This window comes from Alexandromys fortis, unplaced genomic scaffold (assembly GCF_014885135.2).
Source record: "Alexandromys fortis isolate MF-2015 unplaced genomic scaffold, M_Fortis_MF-2015_v1.1 scaffold_65, whole genome shotgun sequence".
Taxonomy (NCBI): Eukaryota; Metazoa; Chordata; class Mammalia; order Rodentia; family Cricetidae; genus Alexandromys; species Alexandromys fortis.
The window spans coordinates 9,634,165-9,659,374 of record NW_026067986.1 but is presented as its reverse complement, the minus strand read 5'-3'; the positions used below and the strand labels follow the sequence as shown (position 1 = coordinate 9,659,374).

The following is a 25,210-nucleotide window of genomic DNA, read 5'->3' as shown; positions in this document are numbered from 1 at the left end:
AGAAACATGTGTGGTGGGACTAAAGGCAAGTACTAGTATGCCTGGCCTCCAGCTGCTACATTAATTGCATTTTAAAGTAATTATTCCTTTACCCATTTAAATCTGTTGCCCCTTCCAGGTCCAGCGAAGTCTGTCAGACCCGAAAAAGAACGGTCTCTGTACTCAAGATGCTTAAATCTGGGGTGGAAGGGAGAGTTTACAGGCGATTACGGCAAAGGATGGTGACAGGGGCGCGACTTTTCTGAAATGAGCTGGACAAAGAAGAACGGATCCTGGCTTCCCAATGCAAATTCCAGGGCAGGAAGGAAGCAAGCATTGGGTGGACGGTGACAGGGTTCATGTTGGTTGGTGGTTAGCAGATCTGACTACAGCTGAGGCAGAGGCCAGATAAAAGGCAGTTCTACCATGTTTTATTGCTGTGGGGTTTGGCCGTGACTGAATGAATAGCCACTCCAAGATGAAGCAGTTCAAAAGAGACAAGGGTGGTTGGTATTTTAAGGGAGAGAGTCACACGTCTTCCGGGCGAGCCTGACGTGCAACTCAGACTGGTCTTGAACTCATGGCGGTTCTCTTGCCTCAGTCTCCAGAGTGCTGGAACTACGGGCATGAACCACCACAGTTAGGTGGGTTTTGTTCTGGTTTTGGAGGTCTGTCTGGTTCAGAATCAAGGGCCCAGACTTTCCTTCTTCTACTCAGAGTTAATAATTGGCGCAAAATAGGCCCTTACAATAAAGGTGGTTTTATTATAAAAAATTTAAAAATGTTTTGTAAAAGGCAGTCATGGGAATACTGCATTTAAGAAGAAACACTCTGAGAACACAAACAGTCACCGATAGATTTTACACTGTTTTCTGACTAATACTTAAAAATAATCTTCTTTTACAGTTAAGAAGTGTCTTTGGAGCACCATCGTTTGAATAGAAGATATTTTGCGCATCAGAGTTCATCTTTGGTCTGTAATTAAGAAGAAAAATTTAAGAGCCACTAAGAAATCTTAGAATCAAGAATACTCACACCAGACAACTGAAACACACACACACACACACACACACACACAAAACTCCAAATTTTCTTTTAGGTGTCTTAAGGACTCAGGACTATTTCTGAATGGCCAGAATCACCCACCAGGTATAAAATCACACTCGGCTTCATGGGAGTGAGTGATGGAGATCTTCAATACCCAGGGGTCTGTGTCACCGCTACACCTGTGTTACAGATACTGCGTGTGAAGAGATGGCCTAGACAGAGAACGACTCAAACTTCCAATAGTTGGGGGAAGATGATGATCTGGTACCAATTCTAACTAAATCACATAAGAAATAGAAAGGAAATGAAATGGCCTCATCTCTTGCAGAGCCAAGAGAAACCGTGTGGCGTGGCGTTGAATCCGTTTCATCACTGGCTCTGGTGACTCATACAGCACAGACAGGAAGTAGCATAGATTGATGTACCACCGCGGGGGCCAGTGAGTTAGTGGCGAGTCATTTCTCAAAACAGACACACAAAACTGCAAAGAACCAGAATTTCTCCTCCTAGACGGCCACGGTGTACAGAGTCCCCACCAGGCCCACAATAAGCCACCAAAAGTTTAAAGAGCAGCATTCGGAACTTGTGCATTCGGAACAGGCGGTGAAGCTATCACACAGACCGGCTCTGTCACGCCACTGGAGACAGAAGATTCGTCTTGTTACCTTTCTCCTATGGCACGTGCAAGGGAAGAGGTCATCCTCAGACTGTGGCTCGACCCGCTGCATACCCTCTCGGATTTGGGGCTTGTTCACTTGTAGGTTGGCATAGCCCTGTCCAACAGCAATGTGAAAAGCATTCCGTAAGCAGCTCTTCAAGTATATTCCCCGAAGGAGACACACATGAACTTACAAGTAAAGCATTCTTTTAATGCATATTACTTAACTGTTACCTACAGTGGCCTCCTCATCTATCCTAAATGCCCAATACATTCCTGATTGTATAGTGAACACTGGCTGCCCATTCCAAATGTACCCCTTATGAGACAGACAACTCTGTGAGTGTGTGTGTGTGTGAGTGTGTGTGTGTGTGAGTGTGTGTGTGTGTGTAATGTGAAAGTCACAGGAGGACATCAAATGTCTCTCTTAGTCTCTCTCCACATTATTTTTAGGGGCAGGGAGGGTCACTGAACCTGGGGCTCACTGATGGACTAGATTGGCTAGCCATGAGCCTCTTCTTGTCTCTGTATTCCCAATGCTGGGAATACAGATAAGTCCTGCCACAAATAGATCCCCACAGGGCTGCTGGGAGCTATCATTCAGCCCTATCTAGTTTTGTAGTTTTTGAGACAGGATATCACTACTGTTGGCCCATTGATATGTAGATCACACCGGTATCAAACTTGCAGCAATCCTCCGTCTTCATCTCCTGAGTGCTAGGATTACAGGTGTGCACCACTACATCTAGCATATTCACATATATAAAAAAAAAAAACATTGCAGCCGGGCGATGGTGGCGCACGCCTTTAATCCCAGCACTCGGGAGGCAGAGGCAGGCGGATCTCTGGGAGTTCAAGGCCAGCCTGGTCTACAAGAGCTAGTTCCAAGACAGGCACCAAAGCTACAGAGAAACCCTGTCTCGAAAAACAAACAAACAAACAAACAAAAAAACAAAACAAAAAACCCCACATTGCTTTGTTTTTAATTATGCGTCTGAGTGTGAGTATGTGTATGAGTATGGATGCCCACAGAGGCCAAGGGGTCAGGTGTCCTCAAGCTAAGAGTTACAGGCTGTTATGATCTGTCCGACATGGGTGATGGGTTCTCAGCAAGAACAGTACGTGCTCTTAACTGCTGAGCCATCTCTCTAGCCCGAAATCGCAAATTTGTATGACTAAATATTTCTTTGTAACTACCTTCTGCTTTAAGTGAAGATAACGTTGCACAGAAGCCTCCCTAGAAGAACACAGTCCACTTCTTCCTTTCCCACCAAGGCTGCACAAGTCTGAGTCATCACCTTTCTTGATTATATTCCTACTCGGCAACGGGCACTGTGCTAGGCGTGGATGCCACACATTAGCCAAGTAAATGGCACAACCCAATGGATCTGTAGATGTTCAGGCTGTAACCCCCTAGTCTAGCTCACTGGCTTTACTCTCTCTGAATCCCTTGACTACCCTCTATGGAAGGTTATAAGATAGACCAGTACAAACCAGAGACAGTCCAACTTTCCTCTGTAGCAGAGCCTAGGATATGATGTTCGATATTTGTACTTCTAAGATAAGAATCTCAATTCAGCTCCACTGTTATCGTTTACTTCCGCATTCTTTTTTAAGACAAGCCTTTTAAATCATCAGATTTGTTGCAATAACAATTTATAAACTTCTGGTCCATGAAAATAATTTTCTAGAAAGGGTATGTTATTTGGAGCCAAGATTACGCTTTGTACTTTGTTTAATGAAGACCTTTTCATGGTTTTACTGCTTGGTTACCTACAGTACCCAGTATTGTCAAGCAGTTCCCCCACGCAAGTACTAAAGAGGTTTGACCCTGCCTAACCCTCAAATTAGATGAGCCTGGGATTGTTTGAGGGAGTACGGTCATAGACCCCTTGAACTCTCAACCTGTCAGGCCATAGGCCTTTTCCTGCTCAAGCCCCACCCCCTGAGCCTAGGCCCTCAGGCCTAATATCAAAGCTTTTCACTTGATGCTGTTACATTGTTAGTATTCAACATTGTTTTTTTTAAATTTTCCCTTACAGTACCTGGAACTCAACCCAATGCCTCATACATAATAGATGTGTGCGGTATAGTTAAGCTACACTCCAAGCTTCAGATACTTCTTGCTTAGTATTTGTGTCTAATTCTTATTAACGTGGCACACATATGCCTTTATATTAATATACTTTTAGACAATTTTACATGAACTATTGCTTGACTATAACTTATCTAACATATCTAGTCACAAGCAATATGAAAGGTGTGTGTGAGTGTGTGTGTATGTGTGTGTGTGAGTGAGTGAAAATACTAACCTGTAAAAGTTTGAAGTAATAACAGAATATATCATCACCCATTAGATTATTTCTTGCAAATTCTTGTCCTGTTTTTGCTATCTTCTTTGCCTGTGGGAATTAAAAGAACACCCTTTAACGGAGCTGACTCCTACACGCAAACAGACCTTCAGACCACACAGGAAGATGAGACAGAAAACTTATCTTTGGGAGTAGCCCTAAGTAGCAAAGGCACATTTCACAGTGTACGTTTGTTCAACCCAGAGAGGTTTGCAAGATTTGAAGTCCAAGTTGTCATGTGGGAAGCCTTAGAGATAAGCCTGCCTTGGTAAGAGGCACTAGACGCCAGCAAAATAACAATAACTTATCAAGGACAGAGTTGCGTGTTCTCGCTCCCTTCAGTTTTCAGCAGACACTAAGCCTCACGCTTAGTGGTTACTGACATCTATTGCCAGATGCACGCTGCTTATGCCCCCATACTGTCAACACCGGAGTTCAGCAGAATGGTCAGCTAATCTAAAGTGTTGTGGTTACATTCCCCTTGAGGGGACCTGCGGACGACCCTTGCTCAGGCAGCACCCCATGTATAGGTAGAAGCTGTATCTAAGCATGAGACTTCAGGCTTGTTTCCAACCCTCCCATGCGGCGGTTCTGCAAGGAGGAGCAAGCCTGCTCAGAGAATGGCCTTACCTCGGCATCATGATCTTTTGCCCACTTCAGCTTCTCCAGCAGGTCGCTCAGGTTGCTTTTGACCGGAATGTAGTGCTTCCAGGGCTGCAGTTCGTTGTAAAAGTGTTCGTAGTAGATGGAGTCCTGCTTGAGAACCACGCTGTCGCCTACCAGGAGGTAGGGCAAGCGGTAGGCGGCCACGGTACCGTCGATGTTTATTTGATACTTGTGCTGCAAAGCAAGAGCGTATAAGAGACTTCACTCTGTTCCCATTTCTACTTTTGTCTTCCCCGTCCTATGCATCACTTTGCCATCCTCAGACAGACTTTCCCATTAACATTTAATGAGTGTTCTTATCATATACTATGTTGACCTAGAGCGAAAGATTCATTTGATACAGGCCCAAATTTCCCAAACACGGCTACAGATCTATGTAGCTTTGGAGCCTGTCCTGGAACTAGCTCTTGTAGAGACCAGGCTGGCCTTGAACTCACAGAGATCCACGCGCCCCTGACTCCGGAGTGCTGGGATTAAAGGCGTACACCACCACCACTGCCCAGATATAAAACAGCTACAGATCTAACAGTGAAGCAGCTAGCTAATTAATAATATGGACGCCCTGAGGCTACACCATAAGGAAAGGTAGCGGTGTGGTTTTTGCAAATACTCTGCTACTTTGTTCATTAACACGTGCATCTATGACAGCATGTTCTGTGCCACGTCAACAGTATTTTTAGGATACGTCAGGGCTACATATATATAGTAAGTGACTTAATAAGTTGTGGGTTAGGGACATCTATGGATAATATTATGCGCAGAACTATGAAAACCAATAGCCCTAGAGGTGGAACATTCACCAGGCCAAGAATAAAACCAAGCGATGAAATCCTGCCTCTGGGGCTGGGAGAAGGCACAGGCTGTAAAGTGCTTGTCTTGAAAGCATGAGGACCAGAGGATGACCAGCACCTCTGGACAACAGCTGGGATGGTGGCGCAAGCTTGTAATGTCAGCGCTAGGGAGGGAGACACAGGTGGGTCTCTGGAGCCTGTGGGCCTACCAGTCTAGCTTACTCGACACACTCCGGGCCTAGGAAGAAACCCTGTATAAAAACTCAGGGTGCTGGGGCTAGAGAGATGGCTCAGAGGTTAAGAGCACTGACTGTTCTTCCAGAGGTTCTGAGTTCAATTCCCAGCAACCACATGGTGGCTCACAACTATCTGTAATGAGATCTGGTGTCCTCTTCTGGCCTACAGGGATATGTGCAGGAAGAACCCTGTATACCTAATTAATAAATAAATCTTTAAAAAACAAAATAAAACTCAGGGTGTATAGCTGCTGAGGAATGACAGTCAAGATCTTTTGGTATTTATACGCACACACACACACACACGCACCTATGAACACAGAAACAGGCATGAACACACGTTTCCCAGGGAGTAACCCTCTTTCTGGCAGCTTCTTTTCGTGGGGAATCTACACCCAAGGCACAGAAAACCACTTGCCATCTCCCGAAGGCCCAGAGCATGTGGATGGGTTTCACCTGGTTACCTGTCTTATATCTTCTTATGATGCTGTCATTTGGGGGAAGACGTATTTCTAAAGTGACTTGCATACATTTGACCCAACATGCATTTATCTTAAGGGATGGCTGGGAAACAATATAGCTTTTTTTTTTTTTAATATTTGTTATGTATACAATATTCTGTCTGTGTATACGCCTGCAGGCCAGAAGAGGGCACCAGACCTCATTACAGATGGTTGTGAGCCACCCTGTGGTTGCTGTGAATTGAACTCAGGACCTTTGGAAGAGCAGGCAATGTTCTTAACCTCTGAGCCATCTCTCCAGCCCCACAATATAGCTTTTTGGCAGGCTCTTAAATTCCACTAATGCTTACTCAGCATCAATGTTATGTGGTGAACCCAGATTCAGGCCCCTTTCCCACGTCTCGGTACTCATTGTGTTTTGTGACACTTCCTCATCCCCTGGAACTTGTAGACTCTAGTTCCCTTCCCCAAGGTGTCATTTATACATATAAAATTGGGAAGCAGAAAGGGATCCCGCGGATGATGTCATACCTTGAAGAAATCGAAAAACGAAATGTGTTTCACAATGGGCCCATACAGGCTCTCGTCATGCTTAAAGAAGAAGAAATTGGTGAAAGCAGCGTCGATGAGCTCTGGGTGTTTCCTGCTGAGTTTGACCAGCTCCAGTCTCTCTTTGCGGCTGTCACGGCCCCTCCAGACAGCTGTGGCGTTCTTCCTTTCCCAGGGAGGCCCCGTGTTAGCTTGCACCGACATCATGTCCAGACTGACTCTAAAAGACAGGAAGCGGAACATGTCTTCCTCCCAAACTGTCAATTCACGCGATCAGACAGAAAAGGACTCCCTAAAGCGAGCAAACCAAGGCCCGGGGTCCACCCTGACCATGTCTCACCGGCCCATGGTTTCGAGGACAGAGTCAGTCAGGTCGTAGGTAGGCATCACGATATCCCTGGAGTCTGTGGAGCCACACCAAGAAAAGATGGGCTGGATGTTCGGATTTGATTTCTTTTTTTCCAAAGGCCAGTCCCCCAGGTTGACAAAAAACTCCACATCTGGCATTCTCACCTGGGGGTGGGGAGGACAAGAGCTTATTCACAGTATTTGTAGGGCACACGATCACACACTCATCGGTTAACAACAGTAGATGGTGCTTCTCTGTAATCCTCGCAGTTGTAATACAGAGGCGGCCGGAGGAACATGAACTGGAGGCCAGTGTGCTATACAGTTAATGTGAGGCCAGTCTGGGTTACACAATGAGTTCAGGGCCAGCCTGGGCAAGACACTGCTTCTAAAAATGGAGAAAGGAAAGGACAGAGGCATTTACTGTGCGTACCTATAAGCACACGATGCACATATACGAAAATGTCACAATGAAACCCATCATTCGGTATGTTGATTTAACAAAATTAGTCAGTGTACAACTAAAATGCCTATCTTTCCAACTGTAGGCAAGGACAATGACTTCAGATTAAATGAACAGAAAACTGGTCAGAAAATGGTCACGTGGATAAATAGCTTCAGTTTGCTTTCTGTGGTGTCCATGTTGGCCTGTAGACTTACTATAAAACCAAGAAGCTGGCAAAGTTAATTTTTCTATTGTTCCAATACTGCCAAGAGACTCTAATGATATGGGGGGGGGGAATAAGAGAGAGGAGAGTGGAGGGAGGGAGGGAGGGAGAGTTGTTGGGAAACACAACTCTTAAGGCTGAGACATTTTCTTTCCAAGTGCCATTGCTATAGGTTGTCTTAGCCCCACAAGACATGCTTAAGTCCTAAACCCCAGTGCCTTAGAATGACCTTATTTGGAAATCAGACATTGTTGATTTAATTAGTTTAGATGAGGCTCCACAAGAATGTCTGTTGGCTGTAGTAGAGGCCCATAGAGGCCAAAAGTCAGAGAGTTAGGAACTTGTTTCAGGTTCATTCAAGGTTACTGTGCTTCTAACTCAAACAAAGGTCTCACCTAGGAGTAAATCAGAGTTCCGCCTCAAGGCTGTTGTCAACAGGTGTGGCTACTTGCCAGACCTCCAGTTCCTGAAGCAGGAAAGTAGTTGGTTCCTACCTAAAACAAAAGTCTAAGGTTCCCAACAGTTCCCTTAATGGAAATCTCTTGGGATTCCACCCAGGGAGTGGTTTGCCTACAGAGTGTTTGGTCTAGTGGTGAATGTAGCCAGTGACTTTTAATTCGTATGTTAATACAGTCGTTTGCTTTAGTCGTTTCCTACCTTTTGGGGTCAGGGGTATATTAGCCAGTTGGAAGTCAGAGACGGGTGAATTTTCAGTACTCACTGAGAAATTCCCTCCCGATAGTATCCTATATGTTTCTGCGTTTTATCATTTTCGTTCACGTCTTCATATTCTTTACTATATTTCTTTTTTTTAAATTTATTTATTTATTATATATACACTTCCCAGGATACAGTGCCAGATCTCATTACAGATGGTTGTGAGCCACCATGTGGTTGCTGGGAGTTGAACTCAGGACCTCTGGAAGAGCAGCCAGTGCTCTTAACCTCTGAGCCATCTCTCCAGCCCTCTTCACTATGTTTCTAAATTCCCATTCCTCCACTCTGGAGAAAGGTATTTTTGTCGAGGCTGGCCCCTAACAAACTGTTAAACCAATGCGATTGGCATCTTTGGGAGAGAAGAAGGAAGAGGGATGGGAGGAGATGCAGAGACTCAGATTCTTTTTTTTTTTTTTTTTTTTTCGGATTTTCGAGACAGGGTTTCTCCTGTCCTGGAACTAGCTCTTCTAGACTAGGCTGGCCTCGAGACTCAGATTCTTGAGGGCAGAAGGCCATGTGACAAGAGGCAGAGAAGGGAAGGCCAAGACTAGAGGATCACCGGAAGCTAGGAAGAGGCGAGAAGGACTGCCAGAGTCTTAGGAGTATGACCCTTCAACAATTTGATTTCAGACTCGTGGCCTCAGAAATTATTCTCTGCTGTTTTAAGCTACTATAGCAGCCCTTAATAACTAACACATGTTCCAAGAAAAAAAATACAACAAAAAACAAACCAGAACTTTAGGATAGCAGAATAGAAGGCTCCAGAATAGAACACCCCTAATATTGATGTTAATGATGCCTGAAAAATCAAACTGCAAAATATAGATTGACATTGTCTATCATAATGCGGAGAAGACCTACTAACCTTCCTAGTCAATGAGAGCAGTATGGCATCCATGAAAATCCTAAAGCCGACATGCTCACCGTGAGTCTTGATATAAACCTAGAAGAGAATTGGACATTTACTATGTGAGTGTAAGAGCCCCAGCAGACGTCGCTGAAGAGAAGACTTGTGAAAAGCTGTACATAGGATGATGTTTAACCAAAGTAGCCATGTGTAAGCAGATGCTCAAGACATACAGAGTCCAGAAAAACAAGCACACTTTGAGCATACTGTACCTTATTGTCCTTTAAGGTATAGTGACACAGGCTCTGCCTCTGTCCGAATCGTTTTGGGATTTCTGCTGCAATCTTCTCAGGATCAACAGTAGGGAAATGTGCCAGATCTTTCTGAATCTGGGTGATGTTTTCTGGACAGTTCATCTCCCGTAGCCAGGCGGCGCTGTCTTCCAAAGGGCAGTCACAGTTCTCATGATAAACTGGCCCTGTTTGTGCATAAACAACACATAAAATCTCGTTGCACATTATGCGTTAAAAACCCCTCTAGCCGGGCGGTGGTGGCGCACGCCTTTAATCCCAGCACTAGGGAGGCAGAGGCAGGCGGATCTCTGTGAGTTCGAGGCCAGGCTGGTCTACAAGAGCTAGTTCCAGGACAGGAACCAAAAGCTACGGAGAAACCCAGTCTCGAAAATCCAATAAATAAATAAATAAAAACCTTTCTAATGGCAAAACACTTATTATTACAAATTATGTGTCTATGGATGCAGGTGCCTTTGGACAGATACCCTCTTCCCTGAAGCTAGAGTTCCAGGTGGCTGTAAGCCACCTACATGGCGGCTGGGACCCAAACTCCGCTCCTTGGCAAGAGCAGCATGCGATCCCCACCACTGAGCCATCCTTCCAGCCTTCTAACTTGGTTATGCTCACTGATGTGTCTTTAGGGAGTAACTTCTCTAGGCATGTTTCTTGGCCTTCAGTGACTTATACTCAGTGCCTCCTAATTTAGCTTCCAATGAAAGAAACAGCCAGTGTTCTCTTTCAGTGAAAAAAAGCATGCTAAGTTTTTTTGAAGGAATTCTTCTTGATGGAGTGCCATGCATTTCTGTGTTCAAAATCCTGTATCATAAAATTTCATTTCAGAATACCTCTTAGAACATAAGGAGACTTGGCCACGTGCTGACCGAGGTGCTTAACCTCTATCTTCAGGCTTCTGTAGCTCGCATACATTCTGTATCTCACTATGAAGGACCCATCTTTTCGATCTAAAACTTGGACGCCAACTCTCGTAAACTGCTCATCGGGCGCTGAGATTTTAACCTGGAACACCTTTTCACCTGGCGAAGAGGTGAACCTGTGATGGGAAGAGAGACGAGACGGGAGGGCTATTTTTTTTTAATTTATTTATTTATTATGTATACAATATTCTGTCCGTGTGTATGCCTGCAGGCCAGAAGAGGGCACCAGACCTCATTACAGATGGTTGTGAGCCACTGTGTGTGTGTGGGTTGCCGGGAATTGAACTCAGGACCTTTGGAAGAGCAGGCAATGCTCTTAACCTCTGAGCCATCTCTCCAGCCCCCACGGGAGGGCTATTCTAAGAGCAAACACACGCTACTTATTCTCTTCAGGTTATAAAGGATGTGCATCCTGCTACATCCTTCTAAGAAACCGTCGCTTGCTTCTCTCTTAGGCTTTTAGTACCAGAACCAGTAGGATGGATCAAACACGAGAAAAGAAGATAATAATAACAGAAAATACGTCAACTAGACAGTTGCCAGGGGATACATTAAGACTATCAATCTATTTAGCAAACAAATAAAAAAATAATTATTTATATCGGCCTGCTCATCACGTTCTGGTAATTTATCTTTCGTTATATGGTTACTTCAAGGATGAAGCCTTATTTTGAAGAACTGCTCTTAATGCCTCAAAAAAACAAAAAGTAGTATTCTTGGGGCTGGGTAAGAGCACTTAGTGTCATATAAAAAAGGACTTAGTGCAGGTCCCAAGGCTCACAACTACAGGCAGGTCCAGCTCAAGGAGATCCATGCCCTCTCCGGCTTTCTCCAGCTCCTGGCCTCATGTGTGGCTATATACCCCAACCCACATTCACATAATTAAAATACTAGCATTAATGAACATCTAATAAATATATTAGTACTCCAAATGTTTAGTTATGGGAAAAATCAAAATAACTGATCTATCATATCAGCAACACAGTTCCTGTATTTGGGATGTATTTAGTTTTTAGTATTTAGTTTTCCCAGTTGTACTATCTTTCTTAAAACAGCTTGTGGGAAAACACTTAAAAATAAAGGAGTTTTGTTTAGCCTCGAGTCCCCCTCTAAACAGTTAAGGAAAAAAACTTATTATAGCAATATTTTATACTTTATTGAATACATATTTCGGAATTATTTTCAAAGTTACAGAGAAAAATAATTCGGAAAGAAAAGCCTGTTATAACCAGATGTACACAGTACTAAAGCATCCTGGAATGTGAACTGTCTGGAGAAAAGTTGAGGCAGATAAAAATGAGGGGCGAAAACCAAAACAAAGAGCAACAAGAACTCTGTAATTTGAACCAGCGATCTCAAATAGTTGAGGAGCCACTTCTCCACTTACTGCTCTCCTGAGGTATCCACTGCCCGAATGTAGAAATAGCGGGCTGGAAGGACCACGTCTGCTTTTAGCCCGGGCCCCCATATTTCGCTCTTCTCTGGGCTCAGTCTCCTCTCTCCGCCGGTCTGGGCAAGTGCTGGCACAGTCCCCAGAAAAAGGCAGGAAAGCAGCGAAATGCTGAACATTTACAAGACCGACTGTCAGAAGATCCACGGATAAACGCCAACGTGCTAAGTGGACGGAGCTAGCCTGGTTAGGTAGGGGCACGGTGGCCGGTCCTTAGCTGCAGCTAAAGAAGCAGCAGGTCCCCGAAGTGTTGCTTGATGTGCGGGGTCGGAGCGCGGGTCTCCACGGTGCCAGAGACTGTCACACCCCAAGCGCTGGCATGTCCAGGAGAAAAACTCCACTCGTCCTGCTGAACCGGGTAAGAACCGCAGAATCCTCTTTCTCTGGACAATGACAAACTTGTGTTACCCCCTGCCTCTAGAGCATCATTTTGGGGACGAATCCGTCGCAGGTTCCAGCCAAGGTGGGAGGCGAAGGATTGGCCTGCGCGGCGGCCCGGCTTAGTAAGATCTTCTGCTAGTGGATGAGTGGGTCAAAGTGGACACGCGTCCCCGGCCCTCGGCTCCCTGGGATATGTAGTCCACCATAGGACTAGCGGAAATCCTGCCAGGGGGTCCACCCCCTCTCCCCCATACTGCTTTTCCCACCTCCTTTTAAAATTTCGGATCGCCGCTTTCCGGGAACCCTTAAATACTACAGTCGCGCAACAGGGGACTGGCGCGTCTGGATTCAGCTACGATTTCCCAACAGAAATTTTGCCCACCGTCCCCACCGCACCTGCAAATGGCAGGTATTTATTAAATGATGAAAGATATCCAACCACCCGGCTCCAAGGTCCTGGCGCTGTCCCTGTGCGTTGGAATGGGAAGAAAGACTCCGGGCCTAGGGTGGGAGGCGCGACAACACAGATCTGTTGTTGTTGCCTTCCAACACCGGAGTTCCTCGATCCAACGGAGGCATTCCCCAGTGGTGGGCCGGGCCCAGGGACTGGTCAGCGGTGCGCTCCGCCTCTCCGCAGCGCCGCCATTGCCTTGTTGCCGCCCCTCCGTGGAAGGATCTGGGCCGAGCTGTATCTCTGAGGAGGCAGAGGTTCAAGGGCTAGAAATCACTGAAACAAAGCTCGGCTTTGGGGTGCATCCGTGGGTACCTGTTTACCCTCGGCAGGAGCGGGTTTCCACGCTGCACTAACGGGTCTCGGGCACCCGGCTTGCAGCGGCCATCCTCTTTCCACGCACACGCGCATCTGAGCCAGGGAGGTCCTGAGAAGTCGCAGGCTGGGTCCCTCACTCCACCGGGCAAGGGGCGAGGAAAACTCAGACCCCCGGTGGCTCGGTGAGCTAAGGCGTGGGGATTTTTTTTTTTTTTTTCTCTCCCGCTATTGTTGTTATTGGTGATGTCAGCTCCTCCATCGCGGCCTCCCCTCCCGGCTCCTGGGTTGTCACTGCCGGCTTGCTACCCGCCCCCTCCAGTCCCCCTCGGGTTGGAAGCGGCACCCCCCACGGGCCTGCTCGCGCTCCCCCTCCTGGGCGAACCTCGTCTTCCGGCGGGGAGTGAGGGAGCAGGCCCGGAGGAGCTCAGGAGGCTTTAGCAATCCTCGGCCGGTGGGGGACCGGGGACACCGGACTCTGGCTTGGCTACCGTGGACTGGGGGTGGGAACCACGCACAGCCCCGCTGCTGCAATTGCGCTCCCGGGTCTGCTCCGCCCGCGCCGGCACCGCGGTCACCTTCAGGTGGCCTCGGAGCCTCAAAGAGGGGACGGTGGGAGGTCGCTCGGCTTCCCAGAGCCTGGGCTCTATAAGAGGGCACCGTGAGCTGCAGGAACCCGTTACCCGCAGGTAGGCCGCCCGGAGATGGTCTGATGGCCTAGGCTATGGAACAGGAAATTGTGCTCAAAATGCTGATGGAGAAGGGGGTCCAGGCTGGTGTCTTAGCGTTTCTCAACGATCCCTAGCAAAACACTTTTCTGTTCTGCGTCTCAGTTGTTTCCTATACAGAATATTGATTATACTATTTGCGAGATGTTGAAGGCTTTATTGAGATTTTGTAAGATGTCTAGTTCTTTACTGAACGTGGTATTTAGGCACGTTAGACACGAAAAGCACATGACTTGAAAAGAACATAACTCAGACGGTGAATATTGGCTCTCCAAGTGGTATGTTTGTTTGGCAGAACTGTTCATTCCAGTGACTTTCACAAGTCATCTCTCTAGTGGGGGTCCGTACTGCTCGGGAGATACTGTGAGTAAATTGTGAAACTGAGCTGTATGTTCTCATTACCAAGCCTTAAAATGTTAATCAAAATGAGTAGGGAACGATTGCAATAATGCCTGGTGCAATGTAGGCACCTACAAAGTATTTGTTGAACCTAGCTTCTCCAAAGGCTAGGCCAGGGATACAACTGTCTGGACAACCAGACTTAAAGGAGGTAGCCATTTGTATACAAACATACATACACACGAAAATCTTTCAGAAGGCAGCCATTTGTACGCGCGCGCACACACACACACATACACACGAAAGTAAAAGCATAATTCTGGAAAGAAAGGTTCCACAGTATGTACCGGGAACCCGGCCTAATTAGACCATTAAGGAAACCTTCTCCAGAAAGTGATATTTGAGTATACCTTTAAAAGATAGATGAGAATGATTTAGTAAGGGGGGGTTGGGGAGCTGGAAGACAGCATTCGGAGAACCGAAAAATACTACGGAAGGACAGAGGAGGAGATATGGGGTGAGGTGGCTCTGAAGAGATAGATTTCAGACTGATCAAGGAGTTAGCCTTTTGCTCTGAGAGTTAGGCGGGGAAGTTCTGTGAGCACGTATGCTTAGCAGAGTTTACTATCTGTGGTCTACGCAGGGATCAGACTAGAGAGGATATAGCTCAAAAGGCGGGTGGCAGGGATTCATACACAGAGCTGGAAGGGGATGCGAGTCCCAGACAGCTGCAGGCCAAGTGGTGGGCAACCAATCAGCCCTTCACACCTCAGTTTTAGCCGCTTACTAGAATAATCTACATCTGTAATGGTTTGGTTTCCAGTAATTGTGCCTTCTTCGTTTTAAGAAAGCAGACTCTTAGCGAAGTCCTGAGGATGCCATGGCAGAAGCCCTTCTGAGTTCAACTGCAGAGGGACGTAGATGTGGATCAGGCATGGCGTGGGTTCTGGGTCATTTGTTTTCATTTTCCGTGAACTATCTTCTGATACTTCATCTTTTTTCTGCAATATATTTTTTAACTTGTGTCATCAAAACTATAAATATACATATTTTCAGAAATAAATAAAAACAGTGGCTCAAATGAGGAAATATTGATACCTGTCATTTTCAGGGCCAGTCTCTGTAAAATATATCTTCAGGTAGATGACAGTTATTTATGCTTTTTTTAAAGATAAAATGAGACCAGAGAGAATGCTCTTGTCCGGTGGGCCATTGCTTAAAGCAAACAAACCAAAACCAGATGGCGACATGTTTTATTGATCAAGTGCTATACCCTTAGTCACCTTCATCTTCAAGGAAGGTCAGCCATATTTTTCCTTCTTAAGTGAAGCCGTTTCCCTTGCCCATTTGATTTATTTAGCCTTGGTTATTGGAGCTGGGGTCTTGCCCAGTGTGGACGGCTGTCTGACTTGGAACTAGCGGTGCATTTTAGTCTAGACTCAACCTGGTCTGCCTCTTGAGTCCTGGGGTTACAGAAATGGGCTACTGATTCAGTTTTGCTCACAATTCTTTTTTCTTTCTGTATGTTCCAAATAAACATAAAACCAGCAAACTGTGACATGTATTGCTGGTCCCACGGTCAACATTTTATTCAAGTTGAGGAAGCTAGCGATGACAGGATAGAGTTAAGTGTCAGGTTGTGATCCTGGGGTGCGTGTGATGCCCTGACTCAGGAACCTTTGTCCACTACCCCCAGCTGACCGTCTGTTGTCTGTTAGTCTTCCTCACCCAACCACAGACACACTCCTGCCCCTCCGCCACGCATCTTTTAAAGACGGCCCTGAGGATCACAGATAGGAAGCAGGAAATCAAGAACTGTAGAAATCCGGTCCTCAGAGAAGACTCGTGTGGTCTGCAGACCTCACGCGCCCTTCTCCACTGTTGCCGTCACACCACCGACCGAGGAAGAAGGAGAAAGTTCAGACCCTATCTGTAGACACACTAAGACTTTCTCTTCTAAGGGAAACCGCTGCAGGTCCCCCCTTTGACGATGTTGTACCTCTATCCTGAGAGCCACTGTTAGCTGCAGGTGAGGAAAAAGCCTACCTGAGGCTGTAAGGCAAAGGCGTGTCTTATAAAAGGGGAAGCTTGCTTGGCACAGATGGAGTCTCCTTCCTAGGGGTGTATTTCCTTAAATCCCATTGATGGAGTATGTGGCCTTTAGCTCATTCATCTAGGAGATGCTGGAGCATCCCCTGTTCATCATCATATCTGTTTCTTAGAGAATCAGCCAGGTTGTACCATTAAATACTTGTGTGATGGCTATTAAGGAAATCATAATCTGTGGTTATTTTCATTTCTAGTGTTGAAAGTAAGCAAATGAGAAGATAGATCAATAGTAAAAAAAAAAAAGTCAAAGTGACCCCAATGGGTGGGTTTAATCTTTCATCCTCTGCTTGTTCTCTGGAGCCTGGAAAGGCCTGTCTTGCTCCGTCTGGCACCTGCCTTTGATTTACGGTGATGCTGTGCCTCACGAGGGACTTGTTCCTTTGTAAGGCCTTGCAGCTTCTTTGAATGCCCTCAGTGACTATTTGAACTTTACTGTTTTCTTCCTCAGAGGAATCAGGTTAGACGTGAAGCCCAGTTTTCTCTGAGAATGATCAGAAGTTAGTGCCAGTAACTTCAAATTATGTTTTCTTTGTTGAATATGACCATTATAATTGTGTATGGTGTTATCCCTATATACATTTTTTTAAAATCATCTGACCAGTGCACTACTTTAGGCGGTATTGTTTAGACTTAATTCACACGTCATAGAATTCACCATTGCAATGTATACTTCAGTGGCATTTTAGAATACTCCCCAAATTGTACTGTTATTATGTTTTACTGTGTTAGTTATGGAATATTTTCATTATTTCAAAGAAAAGGCTTATCATGCTGAACCCTCCTTCATCCCAAGGCAACTGCTAAGGTATACTTTGCTTTGTAGACTTGCCTTTCCTGGAGGTTTTGTGTGAAATTGAATTCTTAAGGGGTCAGTTCCTTTGTGACTGGGTTTTTATATTAAAAAGTTTCCAAACTCCATTCCTCTTGTTTCAGGATCAGGAGTTCCTATTGCGAAGTCGTGTTTCATGGATGGACATGGCACCTCCATCCAATAGTCAGACACGAGGCTTTGGGTTTCTTTCACTTTTTGCCATTATGAGGAATGCTGTTCCTTGGGGGCGTGGCCTAATGGTTCCTCTATGTATCTACAAGGCAAATTCCAGACTACATACATAGTCAGTGTTTAAATGTATGAAAAACTGTTTGGTAAGCCCACCAGGCCATTTTATATCTCTAACACGAAGGACCTGATTTCCCACACACTCCCCAGCATTCACTGTTGCCTGTGTCCTTTTATTACAGCCATTTTGGTGGGTATGAGTTGATACAGCCATTGTGGCTTTGATTTGTGTTTCCATAGCAACTAGAGATAATGAGATTCTTTCCATGAACTCATCGTTCATCTCTATAATGCTTTTACAAAGACGTGACCTCCCTCCCTTTTTTGGGGGTGGGAGTTTGGGACAGGGTTCCTCTCTAGCTTTGGAGCCTGTCCTGGAACTAGCTCTTGTAGACCAGGCTGGCCTCGAACTCACAGAGATCCGCCTGCCTCTGCCTGCTGAGTGCTAGGATTAAAGGCGTGCGTCACCACCACCCAGTGACTTTTCCCTTTTTAACTTGATTACTTGTATTTTATTCTTGTATTTTGTTTTAATCTCATTGTTTGTGTGTGTGTGTGTGTGTGTATGTGTGCAGGTACACATGCGTGTGTGTGCATGTGTGTGGAGGTCAAAGGTCAACATTGGGTGTGCTCCACATTACTCAATCTTATTTTTTAATAACAGAGTCCCTCACTGTACCAGAACCTCACTGATTGAGCTAGAGTGTTAGCCAGCCAGCCCTAGGGATGCTTCTGCCTCTTCTTATGCAGAGCTGGCCTTATGGCACACCAAGCTTTTTCTTTTTGTAGTGTGGATGCTTGAAATCCAGCTCAGGTCCTCATATTTGCATAGTGAGCACTTAGCCAACTCAGCTGTATTCCCCATCCCCTAAGATAAGTGTTAATATAAGATAGATAGTTGGCCATCATAACTCAGGATGTATGGTCATAAAATCAACATGCATTGACTGCAGATGTATGAAACATGCACATTATGGTTTATTGCCATTCATCAGGCCTGCTGGATAGACAATCAGTCTTTCTCCTCTGTCTTTTCTTAGGATTTCATTCGTCAAATCTCAAGCTTCCCTAGAATGCGATGAGAATTTGCCAAAGTTGATTTTCGAAAGAGAGAGAGGGTTGCGGCTTATTCCTAGGAACAGAGACGCCTGCTCTTGCTTTCGATGCCTCACGTTGCAGAAGCTGGAAGAGCCACTGATTCTGGACATGGTGAGCCCAGAGCCGAGAACAAGTCCCCAGAAGAGGAGCTACAAGGTGCTGTCCAATCTTTTTGCACAAGTGCCTCAGGAGCACCCGTGGGCCCCAGAGGAGATGGTCATTATCCTTCAAGCTGTCCAGTGACTCATACTCGGGAAAAAATCTATGCCATCTGCTCCGATTATGCCTTCCTCAACCAGGCAACCTCCATCTACAAAACTCCCAACCCAGCCCGTTGCCTCGCTGATAATAATACCTCGCTTTCTGCTGAAAACAGTCCAAGGTACATTGGTGTCCCACCTGGTACATCTGACATAATCTATAACGAAGAAAATAGCTTGGAAAACTTATCCACCAGCCTGGGCAAGCTACCTCTCGCGTGGGAAATCGATAAGTCGGAATTTGATGGCGTAACCACAAATTTGAAACACAAATCAGGTAAGAGGATGCCGTGACGTTCACAAGTGGAAACAATCAGAAAACCATGCCAAGTATTGCTAAATCTTGCCGTGACGTATTTTCTGTTTCTGATCAAGGAACATCGCTACCATCATGTCTGTCATTGCAATTTTTTTTTCCTTTAAAGTAATCCTGGTCGGGCTGGAGAGATGGCTCAGTGGTTAAGAGCACTGGCTGCTCTTCCAAAGGTCCTGAGTTCAGTTTTCAGCAGCCATATGGTGGCTCACAACCATCTGTAATGGGGTCTGGTGCCCTCTTCTGGCCTGCAGGCATACATGCAGGCAGAATGTTATATTCTAAATAAATAAATCTTTAAAAAAACAAAAACAAAAACAAAAAAAATAAAGTAACCCTGGTTTTAGTTAGTCCCTGAACATATACTATCCATGGAATCTTCTGACCTTATGTGTGCATTTTGGGAGCTTTGAAAATAAAAAAAGAATAAAATATAAGCATTAAAGACAATTATACAGTTGCTTAGAAAAGGCTAATCACACAGCTATTTTGATTATTTTGATTACTGTTATTTTGTAGTTTTGCAGGGCATGGGCATATTTCCTAATGTAGGAGATATCAAGACATTTTTGTTTTAAAATTTTTTGGATGTAAAAAGAACATCTGTTTTGATCAAAGTTGATTTTTTTTTTGTAGCTGCTATATTTTAAAGTCTCTTTTATTTCTCACAAGTGTGAATGCAAGCAAGCAAGAAAGCAAGCAAGCAAGCAAGCAAGCAGTCTCTCTTCTTTTTCCCACCTCCTTCCCTTCTACCCCTTTCTTTATGTGTATCTCTGTCTGCCTACCTGTTTGTCTGTCTGTCTGTCTGTCTGTCTCTGTCTCTATGTCTTTCTGTCTCTCTACCTTTCTCTCCCCCTCTCTGACTGAACTGAAACTGCAAGCTCTGTCCTTTAAAGACGGTTCTGTTCTTGGGTTGGGCCATTAGTCCTGACTGTCTTGCTTGGGGTCTACTCTGTGCATGTGTGGTCCAGGTCCTAGAACAAGCTTTGAGCCACATTTATACACAGAATTTGGGCCTCTCTCTTCGGTAACTTTCCTGTTTTTAGGTTCCTGCCCACCTCTTTTGGTGGTGATTGCCCAGAACTCTTGTCTTGTGCTTCCTTAAGGAAAGACAGTGGCTGATGTTTCTTCCTTTGCTCTCCCCTGCCTTCTCTGTTTTCTGGAGACGACAGTGGTCTGGCTCTGTACACCAGCCTGGCCTGTAATTCTTTTCATTTAAGTTTATTTGTTTTATTTTTACTCGATATGTGTAGGTGTTTGTCGGCATGATGTCTGTGCTCTTTGCGTGTGTCTAATGCTCTCAGAGGCCAGAAAAGCAAGATGGATCCAGGAACTGGAGTTGTAGATGGCTGTTAACCGCCACGTGAGACTGAACCCAGCTCTTCTGCAAGAGCAGCCAATGCTCTTAACTGCTGAACCAGCTTTCCAGCCCTCTGGCCTATAATTCTTAATCTTCCTGCTTCAGTATTTTTGAGTACTGGGATTACAGGTGCATGCCACTACATACTGCTCTGGACTTTAATTTCTTTTCTTTCTTCATACTTTAAATACCAAGGCAGTTAGTGTATGTGTCTAGCAGGAGAGGGCTCAATGAGTGTTTTCTGGTTAGGGTTGGGAAGAACGGACAGGGTACAGAGCAGTGGACAAAGGTCATTTTTGTATGCTATGCTCTCGCTTCTTCTTTGACATTGCTTTCTTCCCGCAAGTTCAGTAAAACGTTGGCTGTAGAACCACATCTCCTTGGCGGTATGGAGATCTCTTGCGGCAATGTGTGTGCTCATTTACCCCTGGGAGAATCACAGCAACACACACACCAAAAGCAGCCCAGGGTCAGACTTGCAGAACCCAGTAAGGAAAGAATGACGGAATGTCAGAGCAGGCTTGGCTCACTGAGGTCGCAGACTTGGTGAGTCCTTAGTCTCATAACTTGGAGTGCCTGGTAAAAATTACCCAGGGAATTAAGTCATCAAGAGGCAGAGGAGGGAGGCCCAGGGAGAGTCACTTTTCTGTTTTCGGTCCTCAGAAAACATTTTCACCAATAATGGCCCAAGGAGATTTAGGTCACGTCTGCAAGTGGCTGCTAAGCTCCAAAACGCGTTTTGTGTATGCTGTGTCCGCGAAGACACTGGCAGAATAATTAAACGGGCGGGGAACTTGTGTCTGGATTGTAGAGTGTTCATTGCGTAATACTTTACAGATGTCCCGTGTGTAGGAGAATTTCCTGAGTCCCAGCTGGTTATAGGAGCTCCATGGTGATGAGTCTGTAAGCGTTTGGTATGTCTACATAATCTGTGCTTTGATAACACAAAAATAAAATCTTAGCCTTAATTTTCATATGAGATTTGATTCTTTCGTTTAAAATAGATGATATCGGGAAGATATTAATGTATCTGAGTATAGCTGAAAGGACAGTTATTATTTTAACAAAGTTAGCCTTGGGTATTATTAATATTTTAATATGTATCCTATTTTGAGCGGATAAACTATCAACATGTTTCAGAAATAAATAAATAAATAATTAAACAAGGTTAACTCTCCCTCTCACTTTTGCCTCCTCTCTTGTTCATGTTCCGTATCTCCAGTAGGCAGTCATTACATGTCTTTGGGAAGATTGTGTGTATGTGTGTGTTGTGTGTGTGTGTGTGTGTGTGTGTGTGAGAGAGAGAGAGTGGGGGCACACAGAGGACGCTGTGTTTTGCACTCTGGTTCCTAGTGCAGCGCTTTGTTTTAATAATGTAACTAACATACGCTTCACTCTGAATTCATTTTGCAGTCCCTAGGGCCTGGAGCTATTATTGGACAGAATGTCATCACGCCAGATCCAATGCCTTAATAGAATTATGTTTATGTGGGTTTTCTTGTCTTAGGGAAAGGATTCATTTTCAGGAAAGCTGTCTAGTTTAATTCTTTCCCGTTGGTAAGTTGTAGATGTGGCTTAAGATTTTTGGCCTGGTTATTTTACCAGCTCCAAGAGACTAGCTCTGATCTTGGATACGTTCTTCATAGCCAGTGCCGTTTCTGGCGGTTCAAATTATTTTTAATTCTCTTCTTGCTTCCTTTCTAGGGAAGAGCGCTTTTCTAGAAGGCACGGGCACTACTTGAGATGTTTGCAAATACCGTTTTCAGAGTGCTTCGCAGTTCCTCTCTAATTCTGTTGTGCCTTCTGGTGTGGTGGTTTACCTCATCTGAACACTCTCCTGCTTTATCCTTTTGTCCTGCAGGCAATGCGAAGAAACAAATTTCCAAGAGAAAAACTTCAGATAAGAAAGGGAGGCATCAGAGGGAGTGTCCCCAGCACTCTCCTCTTGAAGACGTGAAACAGCGGAAAGTCTTAGACCTCAGACGATGGTAGGTGGGCCATGCTAGTTTTTACTTTTTGGTCTTAAAAACATAATGCGACATTAATTTTGCTGGGTATAAGCTAATAAAATTGTATTTATTATGGTCTCCTTTAGTTCTAAGATTGTCTAAATACTTTAGGTTTATCTCAGATTTTGGAAGTAGACTGACTGAGCTGGGCCAGTGTTCCCTCGACTTACCTGACCATCAGTCTCATTTTGTGTATCCTCCTGATGGTAGGCCGCTTTGGATGATACTTAAACTTCGATGTAGTTGTTTGCCTGGTAGTTCTTTGTTGTCAAATTATTTAAGTATGCATTTCTGAAAATGGCTTTTTAGCTTAGAGTAAGTACTGCCACACCTGATAAAATTAGCAATATTTCTTTATTATTTGAAAACTGACGATCCAAGTCTCAGCTGTCTCAGAGTCTACATGTGTCAAATAAGAAACCAAATATGCCCCAAGTTCTGTGTAAATATAGTTGTAGCATTTTACACACTGCCAGGGGCTGGAGCTTGCGTAAGAAAGGAAGCTGAAGCAGAGCAATTCCGCCATCGCTTGGATCTTTCTATTTGCACTCACACTTTAAGGCACTGGCGTGAACACAAGAAGTTATCATGTCTGAGATCCTTCGAGTCCCTTACCTAGTAAATATAGCTTCCAGACTAGCTTAACATTCTCTAGAATGTTCTAAAAGTTGAACGCGCTTGCTTGTCATGGCTCATTGGTCTCAATTTATAATGTCTACCTTTCTCCTTTTGTCTCTGTCTCTGTCTGGGGGAATTTTGTGTTTCTCTTTTAAATCCTGTGACAGGTTCTGCCATAGGGCTCCCTGCCCAAGGGTTCATGTCGACATGGTGGGTGATAAAGGGATGTTCTTTGGTCTCAGTAGAAGAATCTCTGAACCTCTTGACATCATCTTAAAATCTTGACAGTGATTTGCTTTCTTTTCCTAGTATTTCAGAAGTGACAAATGATCCTGTACCCACTCAATTGGGCGTTTACATAGAAATTTGAGTAGATGATATTAGAATTTATAGACCAGATTGTATAAATTCTTTTTTTGGTTTGAATAAGATGTGCTTTGGTATGTTGCTAGCCATAATGTAGCCCTTCTGGATAAAATAGATGATTTTTTACTGTCATGGATTCTTTGTGTTTAATAAGTAGGAAATTTTTTTTTAGACATTTATTATGCAGTGTTCTGCCTGCATGTATCCTTGCAGGCTAGAAGAGGGCCCCAGATCTCATTACAGATGGTTGTGAGCCACCCTGTGGTTCCCGGGAATTGAACTCAGGACCTCTGGAAGAGCAACCAGTACTCTTAGCCTCTGAGCCATCTCCCCAGCCCAGTAGGAAATATTTTAAATGAATAGTGATTTTGCACTGCACCCAAGTTTCCTTATGATCACATTTGGAATCCCTCATAAGACCTATACTTCTCTTCTGCATCTTTTGCGTTCATTCAAGTCAAGAAACTGTTTGATTTCTCAGGTACTGCATAAGCCGGCCACAATACAAGACTTCCTGTGGTATCTCCTCCCTGATTTCTTGTTGGAATTTCCTCTACAGCACAATGGGAGCTGGGAAGTAAGTATGCCAGGCTATTGGTAGCACCAAACTCCAGATCTGAAAGTAGTTAGAAGGAAACCGGGTGTGGTGGCACATGCCCTCAATTCCAGCACTTGGGAGTCAGTCAGAGACAGGCGGATCTCGGTGAGATTGAGGTCAGGCTGGTCTACATAGTGAGAGTTACAGAGCAGCCAGGGCTACATAGAGACCCTGTCTCAAGAAGCAAAAAAAAAAGGGGGGGGGCTAGAGAGATGGCTCAATGGTTAAGAGAACTGCCTGCTGTTCCAAAAGTCCTGAGTTCAATTCCCAGCAACCACATGGTGGCTCACAACCATCTGTAGTAAGATCTGGTGCCCCCTTCTGGCCTGAAGAACAATGGATATCTAATGAATAAATAAATCTTTAAAAAAAAAAAAGTAATGTGAAGGCATCTTTTTTTTTTTTTTTATAACAGAAGACTCTAAGAGTAGATTTTTCACAAGCTGAGAGAAAAAAATGTGCATATTGCTATAAGCCTTTCAGGCTAAAATATTTGCATGCATTCTTTTCAAAATCAAATAAAAATGAAAAGTATCCCTAAGACTGTTTGCACAGATTGTATTTGTGGATGACTGGACTGTGAATGAAAGGAAATATTTCTCTTGTAGTCTCCCGCCTATTACCCAAGAAGATGCATTACATATTTTGGGCTTCCAACCCCCATTTGAAGATATTAGGTTTGGTCCTTTCACTGGAAACACGACACTCATGAGGTACGGGGCTGCCCCTTAGGGACAACACCTTGTTTCTACTTCTGTGAAGTGATGATGCTGTAGTGTGTGTGGACAGTAAAAGACAGACGTTGATGCGGGGTCCCAGGCTCCCTTAGAGATGCCGTGTGTGGGCTGTGCTTGGGTTTCTGTACAATTAGAACAGTGGTCCTTCCTTGTTATGAAACTATTGCTATGCGTGAATCTTCTTATTTTCAGATGGTTTAGACAAATTAATGACCACTTCCATGTGAAAGGATGTTCGTATGTTCTGTACAAGCCCCACGGGAAGAACAAAACAGCCGGAGAAACTGGTAGGTGAAAATGAACACACACACACACACACCTACACACACACACCTACACACACACCTACACACACACCTACACACACCTACACACACACCTACACACACACACCTACACACACACCTACACACACACCTACACACACCCCCCACACACCTACACACACCTACACACACACACCTACACACAC

General features: G+C 44.8%; 2 protein-coding genes across 5 annotated transcripts in view; one reads left to right on the top strand and one right to left on the bottom strand.

Annotated features, from left to right (window-relative positions):
• Window positions 1–723: 723 nt before the first annotated feature.
• On the bottom strand, window positions 724–12,118 carry Poglut2 (protein O-glucosyltransferase 2). Its single transcript, XM_050159148.1, has 10 exons — window positions 11,934–12,118; window positions 10,457–10,662; window positions 9,591–9,796; window positions 9,337–9,414; window positions 7,079–7,251; window positions 6,721–6,958; window positions 4,666–4,875; window positions 3,997–4,086; window positions 1,692–1,799; window positions 724–954 (listed from the first exon to the last, which is right to left on the bottom strand). Exons 1-10 carry the CDS (start codon window positions 12,113–12,115, stop codon window positions 937–939), a joined length of 1,509 nt encoding a protein of 502 aa, XP_050015105.1. The 5' UTR covers window positions 12,116–12,118; the 3' UTR covers window positions 724–936.
• Window positions 12,119–12,377: 259 nt separating this feature from the next.
• Window positions 12,378–25,210, top strand: part of Bivm (basic, immunoglobulin-like variable motif containing) — a 21,545-nt gene continuing 8,712 nt past the window's right edge. For 2 of the 4 annotated variants that reach the window (XM_050159153.1, XM_050159149.1), the window contains exons 1-6: window positions 13,193–13,328; window positions 18,420–19,014; window positions 22,272–22,398; window positions 23,885–23,980; window positions 24,610–24,714; window positions 24,931–25,025. In XM_050159153.1, the coding sequence (XP_050015110.1) occupies window positions 18,543–19,014; window positions 22,272–22,398; window positions 23,885–23,980; window positions 24,610–24,714; window positions 24,931–25,025 (895 nt within the window). In that variant the 5' untranslated portion in view covers window positions 13,193–13,328; window positions 18,420–18,542. Of the gene's footprint in view, window positions 12,787–13,192; window positions 13,329–13,354; window positions 13,833–18,419; window positions 19,015–22,271; window positions 22,399–23,884; window positions 23,981–24,609; window positions 24,715–24,930; window positions 25,026–25,210 lie in introns of those variants that run through there. The other 2 variants (XM_050159150.1, XM_050159152.1) reach the window with 2 other exon arrangements.